The 26,398-nt window shown below is 46.0% G+C and overlaps 2 protein-coding genes and 5 pseudogenes across 12 annotated transcripts in view; 6 read left to right on the top strand and 1 right to left on the bottom strand.

Moving 5' to 3' along the window:
• LOC309375208 (interferon-inducible GTPase 5 pseudogene) overlaps window positions 1-2,258 on the top strand; it is a 69,360-nt pseudogene extending 67,102 nt beyond the window's left edge. For both annotated transcript variants that reach the window (XR_014173314.1, XR_014173315.1), the window contains exon 2: window positions 793-2,258. The product of XR_014173314.1 is annotated as an interferon-inducible GTPase 5 pseudogene (transcript). The remainder of the gene's footprint in view (window positions 1-792) is intronic.
• LOC309375187 (interferon-inducible GTPase 5-like) overlaps window positions 1-26,398 on the top strand; it is a 205,941-nt gene that overhangs the window by 95,289 nt on the left and 84,254 nt on the right. The gene's annotated exons all lie outside the window — the stretch shown is intronic.
• LOC309375203 (interferon-inducible GTPase 5 pseudogene) overlaps window positions 1-26,398 on the top strand; it is an 89,330-nt pseudogene that overhangs the window by 2,346 nt on the left and 60,586 nt on the right. The gene's annotated exons all lie outside the window — the stretch shown is intronic.
• Window positions 1-26,398, top strand: part of LOC309375207 (interferon-inducible GTPase 5-like) — a 107,358-nt pseudogene that overhangs the window by 35,396 nt on the left and 45,564 nt on the right. The window lies entirely within an intron of this gene.
• LOC309375181 (interferon-inducible GTPase 5 pseudogene) overlaps window positions 1-26,398 on the bottom strand; it is an 89,838-nt pseudogene that overhangs the window by 30,651 nt on the left and 32,789 nt on the right. The window lies entirely within an intron of this gene.
• Window positions 5,844-10,779, top strand: LOC309375196 (interferon-inducible GTPase 5 pseudogene; annotated as a pseudogene). The gene is made up of 2 exons (XR_014173312.1): window positions 5,844-5,975; window positions 8,208-10,779. The product of XR_014173312.1 is annotated as an interferon-inducible GTPase 5 pseudogene (transcript).
• Window positions 22,743-26,398, top strand: part of LOC309375173 (interferon-inducible GTPase 5-like) — a 48,216-nt gene continuing 44,560 nt past the window's right edge. For 2 of the 3 annotated variants that reach the window (XM_081920734.1, XM_081920733.1), the window contains exon 1: window positions 23,187-23,482. Coding sequence is in view for 1 of the 3 variants with exons in the window: in XM_081920732.1 (XP_081776858.1) it covers window positions 23,078-23,143; window positions 23,341-23,474 (200 nt within the window). In the remaining 2 variants the exon portion in view is untranslated. Of the gene's footprint in view, window positions 23,144-23,186; window positions 23,483-26,398 lie in introns of those variants that run through there. The other variant, XM_081920732.1, reaches the window with a different exon arrangement.

Raw genomic sequence — 26,398 nt, 5'->3', positions numbered from 1 at the left:
GTTACTTAAAATGCTGAGAGTCCCCTTCCTCATGTCCCTCTCTAAATTCAGGGATCTTGGGCTCTGCTCCTGTGCCCTGGGCTGGCTAAATGTAGAGGAGTGGTGGGAGGCACCAGTTGGGGAACCCCCAAGGGAACCCCCAGTGGTAGAATCTCAGAGCCAGGAGATTGGGGGTGGGATGGATATGAGTGGTCAGAGGGAGAAGAGAGAGCAGACTGGGAGGAGGAGGAGATGTCGGAAGCTGAAGAGGCAACAGGGTTTAGTGAGCAGGAAGAGTCTGTGGCAGAGAGCGGTCCAGAATCAGAGGCAGTAGTGGAAGGGGGTCAAGAGGCAGAGTAGAGACAGGGAATCTCCCCCTTGTGGTGCAACCAGTTTCCGTCCCCAATGGTCTCCCAGAACATGAAGAGGGACGAAGAGGGCACAGCAATGAGAGACAAGACAAAAGAAATTCAGGTTGCTGGGGAAGAAGGAGCCTTAGAGAGTGGGGAATGTGGGGACCTACCGCTTCATTGGGGCAAGAGATACTGCGAAGACTTGTGTTCACTCAGCCTGCGCTGTTCAGTTTTCTTTAAGTAAAGAGTTAACATCGCTGACAACGGGTGTGTTATTGCACGCAAACTCCAGCTCCTGACGTCCCATGACCTTCATATCTTCTACCTATAAAGCTTTGTTGCTTGGCAAATGATAATAATATTGCAGACACTAGAAATTTTACAGAGCGCATGCCACTCTTAAATGAATGCTTCTAGTTAGGTCGGTCGCTTAACATTTTCCTGCTTCCTTTCTCTTCAGTGCACCGAGATCCACAATGGTGGAAGACTTTGAGGTAGCCATTTCTCAGGGCAAATTGGCAGGCGCTGTGTCGCATGTGCTGGCAAAACCACTGCCCTTTTTCAACAGCACTCCGCTCCACATTGCCGTAGTAGGAGAGCCCGGCTCTGGGAAATCTTCCTTCATCAATGCCATGCTGGGTCTTTGTGCCAATGACCCGTGTGCTGCTGCGACTGGCATACAGATGACGACGGTGCAAGTCAAGGATTACCCACACCCGACACTTCCACAAGTGATCGTTTGGGACCACCCCGGAAGGGGAACGCCAACCTTTGGAGAGGACAAATTTGAGAAGAAGGTCGATTTAAATCACTTTGATTTCTTCATCATCGTCGGCTCCCAGCGCTTCCGCTCCACCCATTCTGACCTGGTCCGTGAGATCCAAGATATGGGCAAGAGCTTCTACTTTGTGCGCACCAAAGCAGACCTGGACCTGTCGGCCGCCAAGAGGCAACAGCCATCTGACTACAATGAGAAGAAGGTCCTCTTGCACATCCAGGACGACTGCAAAGAGTGCTTGGTAAGAGAAGGAGTGAGGGACCCACAAGTCTTCATCGTCTCCAACTGGGAAGCCGACCGCTTTGATTTCCCCCTCCTGCAGGAAACGCTGAAGAACGATCTCCTGCAGCTGAAGAGGCAAGCCTTTCTGCGCCGCTTCCCTAGCATCTGCCTGCCTATCTTAGAGAAAAAGAAAATCACTGTGAAGGAGAAGATTTGGACCAGAAGGCTTGTTTTGCTGGTCGCTCTTGGAAGCCCAGTTCCCTTCCTTCTTCCCATATTTCTGTTTAGTAAGTTCCGCTCCTGCTGCTTTCTGGACTTTGGCCTGGATGATCAATCCCTTGCAGCTCTGGCCCAGCGTGTTGGAAAGACAAGCACAGCCCTTAAAGCAGCAATGCAGTCGCTGGGAATGTTCTCTGCCATTTTATGGGTGCTGCCAGACTTGGTGGGACTCTCAGTGATGGCTTATGAATATCACCGCTGGGAGCATTTCCCCATCTTTGGCTGCCTTCTGTCCGGAGGGATTTCGCTTCTTCGCACCTACTTCATGCTGCAGAAATGCATATCGGGTGCTGCTGACGACACCCAGAGGGTTCTGGGCAAAGCTCTTGAGGCAGAGGAGAAAAAGTCCATCTAGCAGCAAAGAGATGCACTATGATGACTAAGTGCTTGATATATAGTATCTGGTGAATTATACATGTTTCCATTTGTGTGTTTTATAAAACAAGCTCCCAGAAGACATGGCGAGCGCAAAGTCTGGGAAAGTAAAAAGGCTTGTGTGTGTCCCAAGCTTTAAAATCGAACCCAGATGATTCAAAGTCTGCACTAAGAAAAGATCAATTCTCCCATCCGTATCATGAATGATAATAGAGCAAATTGGCATGAGTTATTCTGGATTTGCTAATCATAAGGAGGCAGCGTGGTTTTTTTTTAAAAAAAAAAAACAACCACCACCACCAAAAGACATTAAAAAAAAAAAATCAGATGATCAGGTTTTTTATTTTAAAAATTCCATACACATTAAGCTTCTCATAAAAAACCTAAGTGAAATAATCTGAATGCAAGCATAATTCAATTAGTATCTCTACCCAATGTATGTGATGGGACATGGGTGGTGCTGTGGTCTAAACCACAGAGCCTAGGGCTTGACGATCACAAGGTCGGCAGTTCGAATCCCTGCAACGGGGTGAGCTCCCATTGTTCGGTCCCTGCTCCTGCCAACCTAGCAGTTCGAAAGCACATCAAAGTGCAACTAAATAAATAGGTACCGCTCCAGCGGGAAGGTAAACAGAGTTTCTGTACGCTGCTCTGGTTCGCCAGAAGTGGCTTAGTCATGCTGGCCACATGACCCGGAGGCTGTACGCTGACTCCCTCGGCCAGTAAAGCGAGATGAGCGCCGCAACCCCAGAGTTGTCTGTGAATGGACTTAATGCTCAGGGGTCCCTTAACTTAACCTTTACCCAGTGTATAAGAATTAAGACCAATACCAAAAGGAGACTTGGGGACAAATGGACTTTTTACTATATTTCTAATGCTTTCAGTCCCCAAATGAATTTTTCTGTATCTGATGGCAGACTAAAAAACCCAGCCCACTAGTGTCCTATGTGAACCTGCTTGCAAGGATGGTATCAAGCTGTAATTTATGCAGGCTGCAACATTCACTTTCTCTCCTCTCTCTCTCTCTCTCTCTCTCTCTCTCTCTCTCTCTCTTTCTGCTGCATTTGCTTTTTACATTAGGAACAAGAGTTAGCTCTGTATCACAAGTCCCATGCAACATCTATTTCACAATGTTCTTTCCCTCATACACACTCAAACTGAAGGAGGGCATTCAGCCAGACAGGAGCCTCCACAAGTGCGTTTGTTAAATAGAAAGTGGAGGTAATTTTAATCTGTTTTAGTATTTTAACTCTTGCATATCTTAAAGCACGACTGTAATTTCCCCCCGTGATTTTATTGTTTTATCTTTTTGCAAACCGTTTTGAGGTTTTATTAGAATCAAGCGGTGTATAAGCTTTTATGAAATAAACTAATTGGTAAAAATATATTCCTTGCCACTGCCAGGATGTTTGTGTTATAATCAATGCTGCTTTCACATGGTCAGCTTTGGGAGCTGGAGCTCTTTCCACACATACACCCCGACTCCCTCTACTTGCATTCGGGCAGGCAGGTAGCAACTGCATCTGCAAAGCCAACTGAGAAGTGTCTGCAGGGGGAATTTCTTGTCCCACGCTCTGAGTGCCAGCAGTGGCTATTTTAATCTGAAATCTTTTGACACACTGTACTGCGTTAAGAGTTCAGAAACCCAATCAGGACCCAGCACAGTCCAAGAAAGGATTTGCAAGAAGGAGAAGGACCTACAGCGACCCCGTTAACTTTCGTTTTCTCAGAAATCACCTGTTTGAGCAGAGCTGTGTGTTGGGCAGGGGAGGGGGAGAGGGCAACTTGTAAACAGGATCTAATTTCTGCTCCAACGTAATAAAAATCCAAAGCCACTTTCCCTTTCAAGGTTATGCAGGATAAAAAGTTGCAAATAATCAGCAGCAGAGCATTTAGTTAGAAATATGTGCCTGCACCAGTTAATTAGGCTTTTGTCAGAGATAAGCTCAAAGTACCTTGGTGATTTTATTTTAATTTTTATTTATTTTTTAAAGATTTTTATTGATACAGCAAGAAAAAAGGGAAAAAAACCACAAATACCAAATTACACACAAGAATAACGATAGACACATAATTTTCTTAGCAAACAATAAAACATATATTGGTCTTACAGCTAAAGACCCAACCTCCCATCTATTCCATATTTCAATTTCATATTACTTATTGCCAATACACACTTTTATCATAATTAAACTTTTTCTTTATGTATGTAATTTCTTATATCTACCTTGCAACTATTACTGAAGTTCCTCAAATGCTGCAACAGAATTTAAACTACTATATTTATTTTTCAGAAATTCTTTGAAAACCTCCCATTTTGAAACAAATTCCTGTTTTGATTTATTCTTTTTTTCCCCCGATAGACCATCTAATTTGGCATATTCTGTCAGCTTTTGGATCCAATCTTGTATAGAGGGGATTTCATTACTCTTCCATTTTGCTGCGATCAAAACTCTTGCTGCCGCCATCACATATAAAAAGATAAGCCTTCCTCTTTTGTGGAATATCCAAATCTATTTTTCACCGGAGGTAGGCCTCTGGTTTTTTATTGAAAGAGATCTTTAGCATTTTTTGCAGTTCTGCATGGATACTCTCCCAGAATACCTGTATTTTTCTACATATCCAGTACCTTGGTGATTTTAAACTGCATAGGGGTTTTCAGTCTCTGTTCGGGGTCTCCCTTCAGAAGTATGTTCAGTGGTACCTCAGGTTAAGTACTTAATTCGTTCCAGAGGTCCGTTCTTAACCTGAAGCTGTTCTTAACCTGGAGCAGCAATTAAGCTAATGGGGCCTCCCGCTGCTGCCGCGCTATTTCTGTTCTCATCCTGAAGCAAAGTTCTTAACCTGAAGCACTATTTCTGGGTTAGCGGAGTCTGTAACCTGAAGCGTATGCAACCTGAGGTACCACTGTATGTCATTCCAAGATCAAAACCGGTGATACACTGTCATCACTGCTGATCTTCAGTGCACAGTTACAACCAGGCACAGGCTATCTGTGAGTTTATGGACCTTGACAGTGAAACCTGACAGGACTGAGCATGTGAACCAATATAACATCCCTTATGATGCTTTTCCATTCTCAGAATTTTCTGCAGTGCAAATGGGTCACGTGATCAATGATGTGCAGGAGGCCCTCAGTAGACAAGTTAGTGCTGAAAGGGCCCCCTAAGCAGAACAAAGTATCTCTGCACATGCTAATGAAATTCTTTCACTGCCAACCCCCCCCCCCATCTTTTTAATGCAAATAACAGGAGAGGTCTATGCATAGAGCGGGTTGGAAGAAAGAACTTGACACACTTCAGACATGAGGCAGAACCTTGTTGTCATTGCATTCTTATATTAATATGTCTGTGCCAGTGCGCATCTGATGTACTGCACATGCTGGTCTGGTTGTGCAACCATGGATGCCACATGCCCTGATCAGCCGAATTCTCCTCATAGCACTGCTCTGCTCCCCCAGCTTGCCATTTACACCCCAGCCTATGGATTTTATCCAATATACTCATGCTCAGAGCACACCAGCTGAAATGAATGGACCTGATTAACTGGATTTTTTATTTAAAAATCTAAGAAATGTCTATGATTCTTTGCAAATATTCCACACTGCAGTAGTAGGAAGTGCAGACAACTCAGGTGCTGCTGAGACTGGCACAGAGGCAACAACAGCAGAGGTGAAGGATTGCCCACATGGGATGCTTCCACAGGTGATCCTTTGGGACTTCCCAGAAAAGGCAGCAGCCCCGCTGGCAAACGGGCTGCTTGGACTCTGGCCAGGAATGCGGCTTCGGCTATTTGTTGGGATCTTATTTCATCCTCGCTGGTCACCTTCGCTTTCTTTTTTGCTTTTAGTAGTGAGAGGTCAGGAGGGAGAGAGGGTATAAAAGGGAGACAGAGGGAGAGAAGAGGACGGAGAAAAGCACGAGAAATCTCGAAGCAAAACCTCCAAGAAGAGGACTGAGCTCGGCTACAAAAAATCGGTTCGACAGCAGGTAAGGAGTTGATTTCCGTTTCTTTTTGAGCTTGTTTGCGTTAAAGGAGACTCTAAGCTCCTTGTTTGGTGGGTGACAGTTGTTGTCGTCGTCGTCTACCTTTTACCTATTTATTGTTATTTTTACATTTTTATTATTATATTAACCATTACATTATAGCTACTGTGAAATCATATATCATATCATATTATAAACAACAATAATATTATTAACAATGATGTTGGAGAAAGATGCCCTTCTTCCCTGCAGCAAAGGGAATAAATAACATGCCATCACCAGGGAGCAAGTAGAGCTCGTGCTACTAGTCCCCTCCTCCCGACAAGTTTAATAAAAGACGTTTATTAGTATTGCAATGCAGTTCATGACCCCACCCTATGCTTACCAGGTTTTTCCCCCAATGAATCCAGGGACACTTGTTTTGTTTGTTTTGTTTCTTTGAAGCTGAGTAGCAACAGGGAGTCAGTAGTGAGGATGGTGAGGCAAAAGACCCTGGGCCCAAGCACACATGCATATTGTACTGGGAACGTCTGCTAACCCTACCCCACCCTCTTTGTCAGAGCGGGGAACGGGGTGCAGAACAGGAAAACAGCAACTTCTATTTTCCAAACAATGCCCTGAGTGCTGAAGAGGCAGAGACCATCTGGGCTGCCCCTTAGTGCACAAGCAAAGCATAAGAGATTTAAGTAACTGCCCTGAAGCCAATGCCACCGGTCTCCCTTTTGCGTGTTAATTCAATATATCCCTCTGCAGACCGCCCCCCCCAGTCCCTTCAAGAAAGCAGCAGAAACACGGCTGCATCCCAGCACTTGCTGGTGTGTAAAAATGCTATCTGTGACCACTTCTGATTAGAAAATCTGCATGGCAAGGCTTCAAGGCAGGGCAGGGCAGAAGATGCTGGAGCTTCTCTTGGTTCTGGGTTGGTGCTGCCTGATGAGCCTGGATAGCTATGTGGGTTAGACCGTGGTGCTGAGAACGCCAAGGCTGCAGGTCCCTGTATGGACCAGCTGCATATTCCTGCATTGCAGGGGGTTGGACTAGATGATCCTCAGGGTCCCTTCCAACTCTACAGTGCTATGATTCCATGACTTTCCTGAGTTGCCCTCTCGGGGCTTTCTGTGTCCTTCCATGACTGTGGTACCAAAGATGAAACTTCCCTTCCCCATGCACCTTAGTCCTGCTGCAAAATCGCCTCCCCATATCAATTCAAACAAACAAACAAACAAAACCGCACTGATAACACCCCACACTTAATGTATCGTGCAGTTAGGTCCTCAGAATGTCTTTAATTCTAAAATCGATTTTATGCTCTTTTTTCCTTTAGCGGTATTTCATTCATTTATTCATTACATTTATATGGCTTTCAGGACAAGATAATGTTGCTGATAATGGGTTGTCTTCAACTAACATTTACTCAGAGTAGACGTATTAAAATTAATGGATCTTAGGCATTGTTATTAATTTCATTGAGTCGTCGCTGAGTAAAGGTTGGTTGACAAGAACCCAATGTGGATATTTCCCCCAGTACTGCACTTTAAGAATATTTCTGGGCTCTTTCTGCATCACTTATTCCTACCCTTTGACTCCTTTTTTTATCTCCCCCTTGGTGACATTTCTAAAAATATTCTTCATTTTATGGTGACTTTTGTGAAAGTGGCAGGACAAGGCTTGAGCAGAATATACTAGGGATATGCACAGTGCATTGGCTTATTTATTTATTAAGTGTTTTATCAAAAGTTTTAGCCAAAAAAAAAAAAAAAGAGGAATCCTTAGTTTGTGTGTAAATGCTTCCTTTAGTCAAATCTCTAGAGCAGGCATGGCCAAACTCAGCCCTCCAGCTGTTTTGGGACTGCAACTCCCATCATCCCAGGCTAACAGGACTAGTGGTCAGAGATGATGGGAGTTTTAGTCCCAAAACAGCTGGAGGGCCGAGTTTAGCCATGCCTGCTCTAGAGGAATGAACAATTTGAGTTCAAAAAAGATCCACATCTCACATAAACATGTTTTAAGGGTTATGTGTGAATGCATGCACATATAGATTTCTGAGAGATTGACAACAGGCGCAATTCTTCACTTTATTGAAATACTACCAACTGCTGCTCAAACAACCCACTAGTCTCAGTGACATGCCCTAAGTAAATTGATTTTCCCACATAAACCACGGATTGTAAAGATGACCAGAAAAGTGTGTGGAAGGATATCATTTAACTATTAGAGCTTTCTTCTCCTTCTCAGATAAACTGAACCACAAGGAATCCCTGTCATGGATCCTGCCTTAACAAAAGAAACCGTAAAAAAAGACCTTGCTGAAATGAAGTCTGCTTTGGAGAAAAAAACATTTGAAGCCATTTCAGCTGAAGCTCAACAGCTGTTAAATTTATTAAATAACATGACGTTTGAAATTGCCATCACAGGAAGATGTGGTGTCGGGAAATCATCTTTTGTCAATGCCCTGCGAGGAATGAAAGATCAGGAAAAGGGTGCAGCTAAGACGGGGGTGACAGAAACAACAATGGAGCCACGAGAATATTCACACCCCACATTCCCCAAAGTCAAAATTTGGGATCTACCAGGAATTGGAACAAATGAATTTAATGCAGAGGAATACCTAACAAAGGTCAATTTCAGCAAGTATGATTTTTTCATCATCATCTCCTCGGAACGCTTCACTAAGGATGACACCAATTTGGCTCTTGAGATCCAGAAAAATAAGAAGAAATTCTACTATGTGCGCAGCAAAGTGGATGTCGATATAGATAACACCTGGAAGTCAGAAGGCATCAGTGAGGAGGACACCTATGAGAGGATGCAGTCTGAGAAGAAGACTCTTGACATTATACGGAAAGATTGCTATGATAAATTGAAGGCATTAGGTGAGTCTTCTCCAAGGGTCTTTCTGATATCGAGGTGGGATTTGAACAAGTATGATTTCCCCCTCCTTCAAGAGACCATTGAACAGGAACAGGATGAAATCAAGAGAGAGGTTTTGATTATGTGTCTTCCAATTTTAACAAAAGATAGCATTAAAAAGAAAAAGGCTGCTATAGAGAGCCTGATATGGAAAACAGCCATGGTGAGTTGTTCTGTTGGGTTGATTCCTCTCCCATTCCTCTCGCTTGGTTGTGACATTGCCATTGTGGTTTCGACAATGAGCCATATCTGCAAAGTTTTTGGCTTGGATGAAGATTCCCTCAATATACTAGCAAATCGTGTGGGGAAACCCGTTAAGGAGTTGAAATCTGTTATTGAACATACCCCAAGCACTGGTATGATCACAAATGAATTCGTCATGGATCTCTTGAAGAGGTCACTAATATGGGGAGCAATCACAGGGGCAGAGCTGTTTCTGGATTGCATACCTGTGTTGGGGTCTCTCTATGGTGGGGGCAGTTCTTTTGTTACCACATTGTACTTGCTGAAGGATTTCCTGGAAAACGCTGTGAAAGATGCAGAGAAAGTTCAGGCAAAGGCTGCTGAGCCCAAGAGACGCAAGTAAAAAGCCAATGCATCTACCTGGGAAGAGACATCCAGGTACAACATGCATTATCTCATCTTTCTACCACAGCATCAACCAATTGCTTTCTTCACAAGTTCGACTTCTGGTCTTGCAAGATGGCATCCTAGCATGCTTCCTTTATTACTCTTCAGCTCAGCACTTGTAGCACTGCCATACAGTGGTACCTCGGGTTACAAACGCTTCAGGTTACAGACTCCACAAACCCAGAAATAGTACCTTGGGTTAAGAACTTTCCTTAAGGATGAGAACAGAAATCATGCTCCGGTGGCATGGCAGCAGCAGGAGGCCCCATTAGCTAAAGCGGTGCTTCAGGTTAAGAACAGTTTTAGGTTAAGAATGGACCTCTGGAACGAATTAAGTACTTAACTCGAGGTACCAGTGTATGTCAAAAAGTGGAAACCTGGATACAAAAGTTATATAGCTTTTTACTTATTGGGGGAGGGGCGAAGTTATAGAGATGGGGAGGGCAAAGTTGATGAGTTTTTTTGGCAAAATCTCCCAAAAACAAAAGACGTTTCTGAGCTATTTTTAAGGAAATTCACCCCAAAAAAGCAACACTTTTGACATTTCACAGAAAGAGGATTTTGAGCTATTTTAAAGGAAATTCACCAAAAAAAAAAAAAATCCCAACACTTCTGACATGGCTTGCCATTGTTTTCCATATCTTTTCACAGACATTTTTACCAATTTGCCTGGACACTACTCCCAACGGACAAATCCCAGACATAAGGCAGCCCTATTGTAGCAATGGTTAATCAGTAGACTGCCTGGACAATTTTTGTCCAGGTAAGATGTTTCTTATATCCTACCTGTCAGTGTTAAAGCGATGGATGTCTCCCCCTCCAACATGGAGCAAATTTGCAGCAGCAAAGCATAAAGAATGGAGAAAAGAAGAGAAGAGAAATGGCTTCAGAGAGGTCTATTGCTGATATGCTTAAGTAAATTGTGATGCAGAATTAATGTCTGAAGGATAATTTAGCAAAGGTGAATCATAAAATTACAGCCCTGGATTAAAAAGTTACTGATCTTAATGAGGAGATATCAAAATCTGAAGCAGGTCAAATTAAACAAGATCTAACACAGATATCGTCTTGGGTGGGATCCTGCGAGACACGCTTTTCAATGCAAAAATATACTATATAGTTTTGTAGCCTTTAGTATATTTTGTGGTTATTTTGTCGTTGCTGCTTTTAAAAATGTTTTAATGTATTCTCTGCCTCCTTTGATTGCTATTCTTTCCTTTTGCGTTATTTACTTAATCTCAATTAAATAATAAATATTAAAATTTTATGTTTTCTGAATCCTCCCTACTGCAATTATTTCCCCAACTGTTCTAATTTTAGTTGTAAAAAATCATTTAATCCAGGCATGGGAAAGCTATAGGCAACAGTCCAAATTTAGGTGTCCAAACCTGAACCACAAGCCTGTTTTCTCTCAGCCTCCTTGTTGTGATGATTAATCTTTTCTTTACTTCACCAGCTGGGTGGGTGGGTAGGGGAAGCCGGAGCCTTTGTGGAGGGTTTCTCCTCGGGAAATAAGCATACACATACCCACAAATTTCCTTGTATTTTAGGATGCTATGAAACAGAGAAAGACTGGTTCATCTTCAACATAGTTGGAGTAGAGGGAGTTTTGGGTGTCCTCCTGCCACAAATAACTCCAGATTGGTGCTTCTTATTCTTTCTTTGTTTTTGTGGGATATGTGCTTTTTATTTTCCTTTTTTTTTGTTTTGTTTCTTGGTTCTTGAGAAAACAAAGAAACCAGAGACGACATCATCAGAAGAAAGAAAACTTCTAATCAGGTCTCTGTCCGTATCAGAGCTTGGAACTAGTTCAAGTTCAACATGTCCGTAAAAGAACTAATTCCCATTCATGTTCATCCCTTTATGAAACAAACCAGTTCTCTTTATGTTCAGTTCACTTCAAGTTCATCCAAAGTATCCTTAGCAAAAAAAAATTGTATAAATACTCTAAAGCATTTAGAAAGTGACAATGAGCTGCATTTTGCCCCAACATCAACTTAATTCATATTCAGTTTACCCAGCAATTATAGGAACTACTTTCACATGTAGTTCGGATGTTTTTCAAACTAATTCAGTGCACATTGAACTTGTTCATTCCAAGCACTAGCCAATTGTTTTTGAGATTGTTATAGTGATTTTACCAGCTGCTCATTTGTGGAATGAGTTTAGCCCTCCTCAGAATGCAACTTTTCTGTAAAGTCTTACAGCCTTAAAGCCTTGGAGGTTGAAATGTCCCCCCACTGTCTGCCAACACAAATAAACATACAAAGTAATATAGTTTTTATTGACAAATAGCGAAACACTGTCACAGTCCGGGTTACAGGCAGTCGGAGTCCTGGCTCGGTACGTTGGGACAGGGGTAGAGGACCGGAAGCAGGAATCAACAGTCCGGGGGTCAGGAAACCAGGAGTCAGGAAACCGAAGCACAGCTAGGTGGGTAGCGTGTTGCTGTGGCAGAAGGAAATGCTGGTTTTATATAACCCTCCTGGCCCTTGCCACTAGGTGCTACGAGTCTTCTGTCAAGCCTCTCCTGTGCGGCAGTGCCTTGCCCTTCCAGGCCAAACTCAGGAAGGCCCCAATCCTGCAAAGCCCTACCAGGGCAAGGCTCTTACATGCAGTCCTGACAAACACATTCCAACACAGTCCAGGGGTCAGGAAGCCAAGAGCCCACGAATCAGGAAACCGGGAGCAGGGAAGCCAAGAGTCCAGGGGTCAGGAAACCAGGAGTCAGGAAACCAAAGCACAGCTAGGTAGGTAGTGTGTTGCTGTGGCAAAGAGCCAGAGGGAACTGCTGGTCTTATATACCCCTCCTGACCCCTGCCACCAGGTGCTACGAGTCTTCTGTCAAGCCTCCCCTGTGCAGCAGTGCCTTGCCCTTCCAGGCCAAACTCAGGAAGGCCCCAATCCTGCAAAGCCCTACCAGGGCCAGGCTCCTGCACGCACTCCTGACAAACACATTCCAACTCACTAGGTGTGACCAAGTATCTGTGCATTCATTACTCTGTACTCTCTTTGATTATATCTGTGTTTTGGGTTCCACACAACTCTAACCAAATAAAGCTCTGTGTCCCCATTCATTATAATGAGGAATCAAATAATCCCCTTTTGGCCAAAGTGGGTGAAATTTGCAGGCCTAGGAGACCCTACAGATTGGATTGATCCTACCTAAATCCATGGGATCTTTGTGGAGGAAGTTAAGTGGGTTTACTTCCCTCCATACTTATTTGATATTTTCATGGGTGGGTCTGAGCACAAGCTTCTCAGACTCTGCCCAACACCATCTGATTTACAACGCTGCTTTGGCTTTCTGAACAGCTGAGAGCGAACTGCAAGGGACTTATGTTCCATGTTGAAGCTTCTGTGGCGCTGAAAATGGAACTTCATGAGGAGAATTACGGCAACTGAGAAAGAGACTTGGGGCAAGATGGCAGCAGGGGCTCTAGAGCTAAGTGTTGCTAGAAAAATTTCAGTTTATTTAAGAACACATTTCACTTGGGCTGTTCATCAGATCCAGCCCAATCCAATTAATGAATTGGACTGGGCCAAATCGTATCAACACAGGATTGGATCAGATTATGTTGAAGCAATCCCAGATCACACCAGATCAGGCCAGCCAACCCACCTCACTCACTATTCCATCTTTAAAAACAATTTATATATTTGTAGTCACAACAACATATGAACCTACCCGGACCAAGAGATCATCTTCCGAGACCCTCCTTCGTGTGCCTCCTCCTCAAGAGATTTGGAGTGTGGCAACACAAGAACAGGCCTTCTCTGCAGTGGCTCCCCGTCTGTGGAATGCTCTCCCCAGGGAAGTTTGCCTGGCACCTTCATTATACATCTTTAGGTGCCAGGCAAAAACATTCCTTTTCAACCAGGTCTTTGGCTGGTCCGATTTACATCCTATGCCCTTTTAAAATGTGTTTTTTTGTTTCTCTTAATTTCTCTTATCATCAATTCCTGATCTATTTTAGTGATGGCCAATTGTTTATAACCAAGCATCCTTCTTAACATTCCATTAAATTTGTAGGAGAACCATTTTATTGTAATTAATTAAGCGGTCACAAAATTTGGAAATAAGATGATAATTTGCTTGACAAAAACGTATTAACGATGTAAATGGGAGTGGGAGGCGTGAGGAAGCTCAAGGACGATATGAAACTTTGTTAAAACAAAGCAATATTGTTTATTATTATTGTATTTTTCTTTTTTAAAAAAAACCTAATAAATATTTATATAAAAAAAATAAAAATAAAAATAAAATGTGTTTTTTGGGGGGGGGTATTGTTCTGTTGTTTTATTTTTATTTGGTATCTTGTGGTTTTATATCTTGATTTTATTCTGTAAAATGACCTGAGTATAGGGTGGTATATAAATTCAATCAACAAGAACAACGCCAAACACCATCCAAAATGACTCAGAGCAACAACAACAATGACAGCAATTTTATTATTTGTACCCTGCCCATCTGACTGGGTTGCGCCAGGCAGCCTGGGCACCTTCCAACATATATGAAACAGCCCCTAGGAGTTAGCTGCCATGCAAGGGAGTCTCTCAAACGTGAATCTCTTGGAGCGGTGAAAGAAGGCAGCTCCAGTATACAGCCGGACAAGAGGGAAGGAAACATGGTGTCTACCTCAGTAATGAGCTCATGGAAACAAGCTCTGGAAATTTGGAGTTGCCATGCTGAGAGCAGAGTTAGATGCTCAGTTACATTCGTAAAAGTAAGCAATGGAAAACACTGGGAGAGAGCTAATGTCTCTGCAGTGGCCTCTTGCTGAATAGGAGGAGCTGCTCATATCCCCCCTCCCCTAGGGAAAAAATGCTGGGGGGCACACTGGGGGGGTCTCATGGGGTTTGCACTTGCCCAGCATGCTTCGGAGCAGGCCCCTCCCCCTGTGACAGCCTCTGATAACCACTTTAATCACAGAGTTAGGAGTCTACATGTGTTTCCCCTGCAAATATCATATTTGAGGGGTGCCCCCTCCCAAAAAAGTTGATGGGCTTTGCCCTTGTCCTTGTGAGAAAGTAGCAGGAACACAGCTGTTGCTGGGCTTGGAGATGGAGAGGGAGCCAAGCAGCAGAGGTAACAGGACTGTGTGCTGGGGTGCCGACTGAAACAATGGGGGAGGCAGCTAAGCCCTGTATCACCTCATAGATCACAATATGTGGCGCACGCACCCCATTTGAGTGGCAATGCCCATCACCTTGTGGAGAGCAGCCCCCCTCCAATATGTCAATATCTCGGCCCCTGGGAGCTGGTCCTATAACTGTGCGCAAGTCATTCTCATGCTCCCCAGCTCCTCTCCCTCTTTCACCCATCGCAGCTCAGCTCTGCACGCCAAAATGGTGCCCAGGCACTTCTGATTAAAGAGGCTGCTGAATCACTTTTGAGAATTATACTTCTGTGAAGGGAATAGGGGCCCCCTAACAACTCTCACCACCTTTAACTAACTACCATTCCTAGAATTCTTTGGGGAAAGCCATAACTGTGGTAGCCTAGGCTTGGGGCTCTTGCTTTTACCCCACACCACCCCATATGCTTCAGTTTTTCTGCCCTTTGGAGCCAGTCATGTGGGGATCACACTGCATCAAAACTCAGGAGAAATGGGATGACATGATACAAAGACTCCAAACAAATTCGTTCTTTGGACTGTTGGGGAAAACTTCCTTTGCCTTCTCCTCCTCTGCTTTCAGGCTGGAGAAATTTCTGCTTCCTTTGCTCTCTGTCATGACCCAGCACAGTCCAAGAAATTATTTACAAGGGGGAGGAACTAGGGCGAACTCGTTTAGGTTTCGTTTTCTCAGAAATCACCTGTTTGAGCAGAGCTGTGTGCTGGTCAAGGGTGGGGAAGAGGAAAACTTGGAAACAGGATGTAATTTCTGCTCCAAGATAACAAAAAGCTGCAGCTCCCTTCCCCTTTCCAATATTAAGCAGGATAAATAAATAAATAGCAACAGAGCTGATAATATAATTTATTATAAATGCTCTGCTGCTGAGCAGTACATGTTCGCGCTGGTTTATTATTATTTTTTCATATCTCGGAGTCCGAAAGACCCATAGCGATGAGGCATTCTGCCATAGGGAACTTTATTAGCGCCAGCCATTTCTGAACTCTGTCCGCAGTACAGTGTGTCAAAAGATTTCAGATTAAAATTGCCACTGCTGGCACTGAGAGCGTGGGACAAGAAATTCCTGATGTAGACACTTCTCAGATGGCTTTGCAGATGCAGCTGCTCCCTGCCTGCCCCGTCTGCACTGAGAGGGAGTCGGAGGGTGGGGGTTGCAAAGAGCTCCAGCTGCCAAGGCTGCAGGAAGCTGGAGGACAAGCTGGGGGAAGGGAAGGCAAGTCTTTCTGCGTGAGGCTGGAGAAACCCCTGAAGGGAGCAGTGCTGGGGGCCCTGCATTATGTCCCCTAAGGCTGAAGGTGTCAGATAAAGCCACTTCCGGACCTGGCCCAGGAGGTGGGGTTGCGGGCTTCACGCGCACCTCACATGAGCGGGGGCTGCTTTCAGCCCCCGCGAGAGCAGGGGAATCCCGGCCGCGACGTCCACCCAGCCAGCCAATTGGGTGGCTGGGAGGGCGTGGGCTGCCCTATTTAGGGCTGGCGCGGCCAGGGCTCGCCCTCTTGCCGGCTAGCTCCCGCATTTTCCCACCCTCCCTCCCTTTAGGTAGGTAGGTTTCTGACTTTGCTATGGACTTTGGTCTGTCGCCGCAAGGGGCATGGTAGGAATTTTTCCCAATTGGCAATTTGCAGCCATTTGGTTTTTTGCCTACCTCGTAGCAACTTGTCACAACTCCTTGGCATTGGCGGTTAGGCATTGGTAAGAAGGGGTTAAGAGGATGGGGGGGAGGAACGCCATCACCTCCCCCCAGAGAATGAAGGGTGGTCCGGTAAAGGACCGGGAGGGGCGTGGCCCTGTCTGAAGCCTATGGAGGTGTGGGCCTAAGGCACGCCCCCGAGCGGTGACCCGGGGGAGCTCCTAGTTGACGTGCCTCAGCAGGAGACTCCCCCACTATGGTGTTAACCCTTCCCGTGTCTCCAGCAAATGGGCTGGAGCCAGATAGTCGGTAGGACCAATAATAATAATAATAATAATAATAATAATAATAATAATAATAATAATAATAAATTTTATTTATATCCTGCCCTCCCCAGCCGAAGCCGGGCTCAGGGCGGCTAACAACAATAAAACAGTACAACAGTACAACACAACACAACACTCTAAAATCATTCATTAAAAATTAATTCAAAGCAAACCCCTGGCAACCATTGGGCCAGAGCTCCGCGAAGATTGCTGAAGGAGGGAGTCAGGCTGTGCCCTGGCCAAAGGCCTGGTGGAACAGCTCTGTCTTGCAGGCCCTGCGGAAAGATGTCAAGTCCCACAGGGCCCTAGTCTCTTGTGACAGAGTGTTCCACCAGATCGGAGCCACAGCCGAAAAAGCCCTGGCTCTAGTTGAGGCCAGCCTAACCTCTCTGTGGCCTGGGACCTTCAAGATGTTTTTATTTGAAGACCGTAAGTTCCTCTGTGAGGCATACCAGGAGAGGCGGACCCATAGGTACGAGGGTCCTAGACCGTATAGGGCTTTAAAGGTTAAAACCAGCACCTTAAACCTGATCCTGTACTCCACCGGGAGCCAGTGCAGCTGGTATAGTACCGAATGAATGTGATCTCGCAGCGAAGACCCCGTAAGGAGTCTCGCTGCGGCATTCTGCACCCGCTGGAGTTTCTGGGTCAGTCTCAAGGGCAGCCCCACATAGAGCGAGTTACAATAATCCAGTCTGGAGGTGACCGTCGCGTGGATCATAGTGGCTAGGTCAGGGCAAGAGAGGTAAGGAGCCAACTGCTTAGCTTGGCGGAGATGAAAAAATGCCGCCTTTGTTATAGCTGCAATCTGCACCTCCATGGAAAGGGAGGTGTTGAAGATTACACCCAAACTCTTAACGGACGGTGCTGGCACTAATTGCGCCCCCGCAAAAGATGGGAGTTGCCCCCCCAATCCCATATCATCCCGTCCCAGCCACAGGACCTCTGTCTTCAAAGGATTTAGCTTCAACCGGCTCCCATGTAACCATCCAGCCACAGCTTCCAAACATCTGCTCAGTGTGTCTGGGGCCGAGTCAGGATGGCCATCCATCAACAGATAGAGTTGGGTGTCATCAGCATATTCATGGCAACCCAGCCCAAAACTCCGGACAAGCTGGGCGAGGGGGCGCATAAAGATGTTGAAAAGCATCGGGGAGAGTATCGCACCCTGAGGTACTCCACACACCAAGGAGTGGCGCGGTGACAATTCCCCCCCCCCCAAACGCCACCCTCTGTCCCCGACCAGAGAGAAACGAGCACAGCCATTGAAGGACTGTGTCCTGGGACTTATTGGAAAATAAAACCCCGAGGTGGCTGTCACCCCTGGAGGCCAAGGCCCGAAAAAGACCCAATATGGAGGCCAATTGGCCAAAGTATTGGGAAATATTAGAAAGAGACGGAGACAATTGGAAATTGCAGAGTTTAGAGAAAATGAAAGATAAAGTGCGAGACTGGTTACACTATGCTCAGATTAAAGAAGTGTTTAAGAATGACAAAAAGTTAGGATTCCAGGTGGAGAAATCGAAGTTGGAAACAGAATTGTTAGAACCTAAGACTAAAGTACTTTCAAAAATGTATAATTTGCTGCTGAAATGGAACACACAAGACGAAATGGTTAAATCGGCTATGATAAAGTGGGCACAGGATATTGGGCATAATATTATGTTTGAAGATTGGGAAAGGTTGTGGACCACTGGGCTGAACTTCACTGCATGTAATGCTCTGAAGGAAAATGTAATGAAAATGATATATAGATGGTACATGACCCCAGTTAAATTGGCCAAAATATACCATTCGTCTGATAATAAATGTTGGAAATGTAAGGAAAATGAAGGAACATTCTTTCACCTCTGGTGGACTTGCCCTAGAGTGAAGGTCTTCTGGGAAATGATATACGAGCTGAAAAAGGTGTTTAAGTATACCTTTACCAAGAAACCAGAGGCCTTCCTTCTGGGCATTGTCGGCCAGAATGTGTTAAAGAAGGACAGAACATTTTTTATGTACGCAACAACGGCAGCAAGGATACTCATCGCTAAGAACTGGAAAACCCAAGATCTACCCACACTGGAAGAATGGCAGATGCAGCTGATGGACTATATGCAACTAGCTGAGATGACTGGCAGAATCGGAGACCTGGGAGAGGAGAGGGTTGAAGAAGACTGGAAGAAATTCAAGATTTATTTACAAAAGTACTGTAATTTGGTTGAATGTTAACAAGGATGTCAGAGTAGAAACAATTGTCTACCATCAAATTAGATGTGAGTTTAATGATAAGGGAAATAAGGAAAGTATATATTCCTTTTTGGAGAAAGGAAGAGATTGTGTTTAAATGAATGGATTTAAGATTCTAAACAAAATGATAATTTGCTTGGAAATAATTTTATAATGATGCAAGTGGGAGCGGGAGACGTGAGGGGGTCCAAAGTAGTAATGAAAAGATGTTAAATAATCAATGTTGTTTATTAAATATGCATTTGTATTAAAAAACCTTAATAAATTTTTTTTTTAAAAAAAAGAAGGACTGTGTCCTGGATCCCCATGTCGGCAAGGCCGTGGTCCAGGAGTTCGTGATCGACCATGTCGAAAGCTGCTGACAGATCTAGAAGATTCAGCAGCCCCGACCCGCCTTGATCCAGCTGTCTACGAAGATCATCTGTTAGGGCAACCAGAGCCATCTCGGTCCCATGACCAGCACGGAAGCTGGACTGGAATGGATCCAGAGCCAATGTTTCATCCAGAAACCCACCAAGCTGTTCAGCAACCGCTCTCTCAATCACCTTACCCAGGAACGGAAGATTCGAAACCGGGCGTTAATTGGTTAGATCTAAAGGAGCTAATGATGTTTTCTTTAAGAGCGGGCACACCACTGCCTCCTTCAGTTCCCCTGGGAATGTCCCCGTGCCAAGGGACAAAGTGATGATATCCCCTGGGGGGGCCGCACCTTGTCTGGACACGCTCTAATTCATGGGTTCGAGTCCATGTTGATGCCTGCATTTGCAGGGGTTGGACTAGATGACCCTTGTGGCCCCTTCCAACTCTTCAGTTCTGTGATTCTGTGATTCTAATCAGCCAAGACGGGCACGGGTCGAGAGGACAGGTGGTGGGCTTTCCAGCTCGGAGGAGTCTGTCCACATCGGCTAGGGATATCCGGTCGAAGTGGTCCGGTACTGGACCCGAGGACAGTCGAGGGGCCTCCAGTTCCTTTATTGTATCCAAATTGGCAGGGAGGTCATGGCGGAGCAACAAGACCTTCTCCACAAAAAAGCTCGCAAATGCCTCACAGCTGTGTGTCAAATTGTTATTTAAATTTGGCTGTCCCTCAAGGGACGTTAAAGACCTAATTATACTAAATAATTGCGCCGGGTGAGAGCTAGTGGATGCAATGGAGGCCGAGAAGTAAGACTTCTTAGCAGCCTTCATCGCCATCTCATAGGTTTTCATAAAAGCCCTATAAGATGTTCTTGAGGCTCCATTACGGGCACCCCGCCATACTCGCTCTAGCCGTCTGAGGTCCCGCTTCATTTTCCGGAGCTCCTCGGTAAACATGGGAGCCCGGTTTCTGCGGGGTCGCAGAGGGCGCTTAGGTGCGATCTCATCAATGGCTGCCAGGAGCTGGATATTCCAGCCCTCAACGAGCTCAGTCAATGAGTCGCCAGGGGGAGCAAGGTCCCACAAGGCTTGGCGGAATCTATCAGGGTCCATCAGCCTCTGCGGGCGAGCCCAAATTGGCTCGCCACCTAAGCAGGGTGGGGGTAGAAAGTCAATCCTGGCTTTCAGAGTGTAGTGATCAGACCATGGCCTGCTTGATGTGTGGGGCCCGAAACAAACTGGGAGAGCCCTGGTGTCGCCATGGAAGACACCAGAGCCTGTGAGGAGGGAGTGGCATCAGCATGGATGTTGAAGTCCCCCAATACCAATAGGTTAGGGAACTCCAAGGCCCAGCCGGCCACCACCTCCAGTAGTCCTGACAGGGTGGCTGCTGGTGTGCTAGGTGGCCAGTACACCAGCCAGACAGCCAAGCTCTCCTCGGAGCCCCACACTAGGCCAACACATTCAATGCCGGGGATCAATGGCGATGGTAGAGCCCTGAAAGAACAATCTTCCCGGATTAATAGTGCCACCCCTCCCCCCCGGCCCACAGTCCGTGACTGGTGGAGGACGGAGAAACCCGGGGGCGCCATCTCTCATAAGGTAGCTGTTTCCCCTTCGCGCACCCAGGTCTCCGTCACACAAGCCAGGTCGACCCCCTGCGAGGTAAAGAAATCTCGCAGGGTGGCGATTTTGTTGCCTATAGACCTGGCATTGCACAGCACCAGTGACGGAGGTGAGTAATCCTTGCTCCCCCTACCCTCGTCCCTTGGGATGGGGCGCAGATTGGAAGGGGTACGAGCATATCCATATCTTGATCCCCTTCGCCTATAACATCTGCCCCCACCGCCATACCTCCCTCGCCCCTCCAGTGTAGCAATCCCAAGCCTCATATTAGCCTCCATTGATGGCAATTAATGTTATTCTTTCCCAGGCTAAAACAATAAAACCTTAAACAATAAAAACAAACAAAATAAAAAACCCCAAAACAATAAAACAATACAAATAAAAAGCTGCAAAAATTACAAATCCATCAAAATCAAACAATTTCCCAAGCCCAACCAAACATCCATCCCACCCCAATATACAAAAATTTAAAATTTTAAAACATGTTAAAAAGAACTCTGCACCCCTCCGGGTCCTCCTGGGCAGCAGAGCAGTCCTTTTGAGGGCTGTCAGGCCCCGCCCTGGGCCAGATGGTGAGTGGCAAGAGCAGGACCCTCAGGCACTCACACAGGGGAGTCCTCCTGGGCAGCAAAGCAGTCCTTTTGAGGCTTCAGGTCCTGCCCTGGCCCAGATGGTAAGGGGCAGGAAGGAGCAGGGCCCTCAGGCACTCACACAGGGGAGTCCTCCTGGGCAGCAAAGCAGTCTGTTGGAGGCTTCAGGCCCCGCCCTGGGCCAGATGGTGAGTGGCAGGAAGAGCAGGGCCCTCAAGCACTCACATTGCCTAAGCCAATGCCTCTCATTCCTGAATTCAATAAAGTTGTGGCCTAATTCGCCCATTTAACCTTAAATTCTGGTGTCTGGTGTCTTTATTTATCCTTGGTGGGGGGCAGGAACTCGCCACACAGGACACAGGCTTTGCTGTCAGTCTAGGATCACTCTGAGGAGAGTTTGGTGTTCTTCCTGCCTGCCTGGTTTGCAAAGCCAGCTTGTCATGCAGGCTCTATAGCCGCTCTGCATCCTGCAGAATGTTAGGACTTTTCTAAAAAATAAATCATTTCTTCCTCATGTGCAATTTTGTAATTTGAAGCCATTTGAGGCCCTACCCTCTGGAGGAGGAGAAAACAAGCTTATTCCCTCTTCTGTGAGAGATATTTGAAGATGGCTATTGTATCTCCTCTAAATCTCCTCTTTTCCAGGCTACACTTACCTAGCTCCTTCAACCGTTCCCCATAAGGCTTGGTTTGTGGAGCTTTGATCATCTTGGTCTCCTTGCTCTGTACACGTTCCAGCTTGTCAATATCCTGCTTCTGCGGGATATGAGGAGCTTCCAGCTTCAACATCACTGTGTGCATCACATCTCCATATCAGCTGGCTATTTCCTTTTTTAAAAAATTCTCATGAAAATTCACCAGGACTTCTATTTATTATGATTATTATTATTATCTTCCCCAAAAGGCAGTGTACAAAATGCAGTGAACACAGCTGAAAAGCAGTTAAAAACAACACAGGGGGGAAAAGTAAATATGTTTTCAAACAATGCTAAATAGACACTCATGACAGCAACCTATTCATCCACTTGGGAAAGCTTGTCAGAATGAAAACATCTTCAGTTGTTTCCAGAAATTGCGGGTAGCGGGTTCCTGTTGTATCTCTGCAGGAATGCTATTCCACAGATCAGGGGAAGCCACACTCAAAGCTCTTCTCTTAATTACAGAAGATCTACCCAAATATCAGCAGATTTTATCCTGCCTGCATGATTGTCCTCATTTGCACTGGTTAATAGGGGCCAGAGAGTGCACAAAGCTTTGTTACCATCGATGTTAGATACCACCTTGGCTGTAATGGGTTTTTTAACCAATAAATACCGTACATCATGGTACAAATGTTGCCACTGTTACATCAACGAGATCATGAGCTGCAGGCATCCACGCTGTGAAGAAAGCATGCTGGAACAACACTGTTTATTTCCCAGCATTTATGTCCTGCTTAATTGCAATAAACCTCAAGGCAGTTGAGACAAGCGATAGGACCCGTTCTGCTTCTTTGCAGGTGCCAAAACATTTCACGCTGCCCCTGAAATTTCTACTGTCCTTTGCTAAGACTCCAATCTACACTGCAGTAGGAGGAGAGCCGGGCTCTGGAAAGTCATAGGATCATAGAATTGCAGATCTAGAAGGAAACCCAAGGGTCATCTAGATCAACCCCCTGAAATCGGTGCCATGTGGGGCTTAAGTGCAGAAAACGCGGGAGCTGCTGAGACTGGCACAGAGGCAACTACGGCAGAGGTAAAGGGTTAACCATCTCGGACGCTTCTATGATTCTAAGTTTCACGAGTGAGCCTTTGGGACCTTCCCTTTTAAAGGCAGCTGCACTGCTGTCAATCAGGCTGCTTGGAGCTCCCTCTAGCGGGGAATGCGGCTCTGGCTGTGAGTTGCAATCTCCTCCTCGCTCCTATTTTCGCTTTCTTCTTTGCTTTTTTTAGTGCGACGATCGGGCGGGAGAGGGAATAAAAGCGAGAGAAAGAGAGTTGGACGGAGAAAAGCCTAAGAGACCAGCAAGCAAAGTCTCCGAAGAGAGGACTGAGCTTTACTGCAAAAAACCCCGGACTGGCAGCAGGTAAGGAGGTGAGCATTTCTCCTGGGGCTCTGATGATTTCCGTGTCTTTTTTTTTGTCTTTTTCTGAGCGTGTTTGCGTTAAAGGAGACTCTGAGCTCATAGCTAGGCGGGGGGGGGGGGCAGAATCGTTTATTTTTACTCATATGAATAATGATGTTGGAGAAGGCTGCCCTTCTTCCCCGCTGCAAAGAGAATAAATAACATGCAATCACCAGGGAGCAAGCAGAGCTGGTGCTACTCTAAGAGTTATAAGTAACTGCTCTGAAATCAACCCGGGTCTCCCTTTCGAGCGGTGACGCGTGTTCATTCAGCATCTCCCTCTACAGCTGCTACAAGGCTGCCCTCCTCCAGCTCCTCTCGCCTCCTGCCTCTTTCACTTTTTGGGGTTTGGCAGAGTGGAGGGGGGAAGCAGGCAGAGCCTTAGCTAGGTGATGTGGCGCCACTGGCAGAACCGTCCAATTCCTCACGCACTTCCCCTTGTAATGAACTCTTTCACAGAAAACCCAGTATTAAATTTATCTTGATAAAACGTTTCAGGAAAGAAAATGACATTTTGATTTGACTTGACAGGTTTTTTTAAAATGTAATTCAGGTGTAAAACAATACACAGACATACAAACCATATCATACTGATTTGTTCCACTATGGTTCCAGTTACAGATAGGTAGCCGTGTTGGTCTGCCATAGTCAAAACAAAATAAAAAAATTCCTTCCAGTAGCGCCTTAAAGACCAACTAAGTAAGTTCTAGGTATGAGCTTACGTGATATCTGAAGAAGTGTGCATGCACACGAAAGCTCATACCTAGAACTAACTTAGTTGGTCTTTAAGGTGCTACTGGAAGGAATTTTTTTTATTTTGTTTTGTTCCACAAGGATAACTTTCTGGTCATACCTAGAACTAACTTAGTTGGTCTTTAAGGTGCTACTGGAAGGAATTTTTTTTATTTTGTTTTGTTCCACAAGGATAACTTTCTGGTCTCAGAGCTCTCTCTCTCTCTCTCTCTCTCTCTCTCTCTCTCTCTCTCTCTCTCTCTGTGTGTGTGTGTGTGTGTGTATGAGAGAGAGAGAGAGAGAGAGAGAGCTCACAGCCCACCTCCCTTGCCTCTCCAACCTGGCGATCCCAGATCTCTCCACTGGTACACACAGCCCTCCCTTCCAGGCTGCTCTTCACCTGCCTACCCAACACACACCTGGAACAGGGAGGGAGAGAGAGGGAGGGGGAGAGAGAGGGAGACCTCGTTCATTAGCCCCTCCCGCTCGTTTCCTGACTCCTCCCTCACCTTGGATGCCAGGATCAGAAGGAAAAGAACTCCCATCCCACTCTCTCCCTCCCTGAAGGGAAGATGGTAGCGAGGGGGGGTAAGAAACGACCAGTTCTGGGCCATCGTTACAAGCCGGACCCTGCTCTGCTCTTCGGCCCCCCTTTGTTTAGAGGGTTTTTTACCCCCTCAGTTTCCTCATGCAACTCCCCCCCTTTCCTCCCTCAGCAACACCAACACAAAATCTCAGCAGCCCTCCAGGTGATGTCTTCGGAGGGAGGAAGAGAGAAGGGGGGGAATAAAGGTTTGCTGAGGGGTCAAGAGTTGAGGAATTTGTTTCTGGTCCTTCCACAGGTTGGGGAGAAGGAGGGGGGAGGCTGTCCCGAATCTGAGAACAGAAACAATTCCTTTGGAAAGCTGGTAATGTGCACATTTAGGCATATGAGGTTATTAATTACTTAACTCAGTGGTTTTCAACCAGTGTGACGTGGCACCCTGGGGTGCCTTGAGTGATAGTCAGGGATTCTGTGGGCAGCATTGGCCTCCGTCCCTCTTTCATTCCCTTCCTCCTCTGATGCCCTCTGTTGTCTCTGCCTCCAAAACTCTTGCACATCTGTTTGTTGCAGCAGCCCTGGCTACAAGCGCCCCAGGCGAAAGGTGCCTCTGGGGCTGGCCAGGGGGTGCTGGTTTCCAGGAGCTGAAGCAGGGCCTCAGAGTAAGCAGGCAAGTGGGCGAGGGAGCCCAGCCAGCCAGACCACCAGCCCTTGCTGCTGAAAATGGACAGACAAGTCCCAGGCCCCCATGGGGCAGTGTGAGGAGGCACATCTCTTGAGAGCAGGGGGGTGGCAGCTCAGAGACCACAGGTAGGAGCAGTGGCTGCCAGAAGACTCCCAAGGAGAAGGGAGAGGCTGAGGGAAGACTTCACAAGGGGGGGGGTTGTTTGAAAAAGGGTGAGAGGCTGCCAGCTCTGCGGGAAAGGGGTAACATAACTGGGCTCCTGAGCCCCACAGGGGTGCCGCAGAAAGGAGGTCAAAGGAGCTGTGGACTCAAAAACATAGAAAACCTCTGACTTAAATGGCAAGCAGGGGCAGAATTTACATACAGTATCTAAAGGTAGGATGTGCTCTTAAAACATACTTAAATAAAACTACCCCAACCCCTTCTTCTTTTTGACCAGACACTCCTCTTCTGCCCCTTAAGGCTGGTAACACTTTGTTGCATCTTTCTAAAAACATGTAAGGTCATCATCAATGTAATGGGCACAGCCTCCCTCCCCAACCTAAAATAAAAAGAAACAAATCAAAAATCAGGAAGTGCAGTTTCTTAAAATGTTGAGAGTCCCCTTCCTCATATCCCTCTTGTTACAGTAAAATCTGGGTGCGAGACTGCTCTGCCACCCAGCTCGTCAGACTAAGTCCGCGGGTCCCTGTGGAGGAAAATGAGCTCAGCTGGAGACAGGAGCAAGCAGCAGAAGATCCAAGTTTATTGCGCAACAGGTTCAAGGCGAGATTGAACAGCGAGAAAGGGGTGACATGAACTTTTGAAACTCCCTCCATGTCCCAGAATACAGTGCAAAATACATCCCAGTTACATCATGAATACATTAAGAAGAGGTTGGGTTACACAGGATTAACATATGGAGGAGGGAGGGGGGAATATACAGAG

Source organism: Podarcis melisellensis (genome assembly GCF_964234715.1).
Source record: "Podarcis melisellensis genome assembly, chromosome: 8".
NCBI lineage: Eukaryota > Metazoa > Chordata > Lepidosauria > Squamata > Lacertidae > Podarcis > Podarcis melisellensis.
The sequence above is the reverse complement of the archived record's forward strand: the minus strand, read 5'-3'. Positions and strand labels throughout refer to the sequence as shown.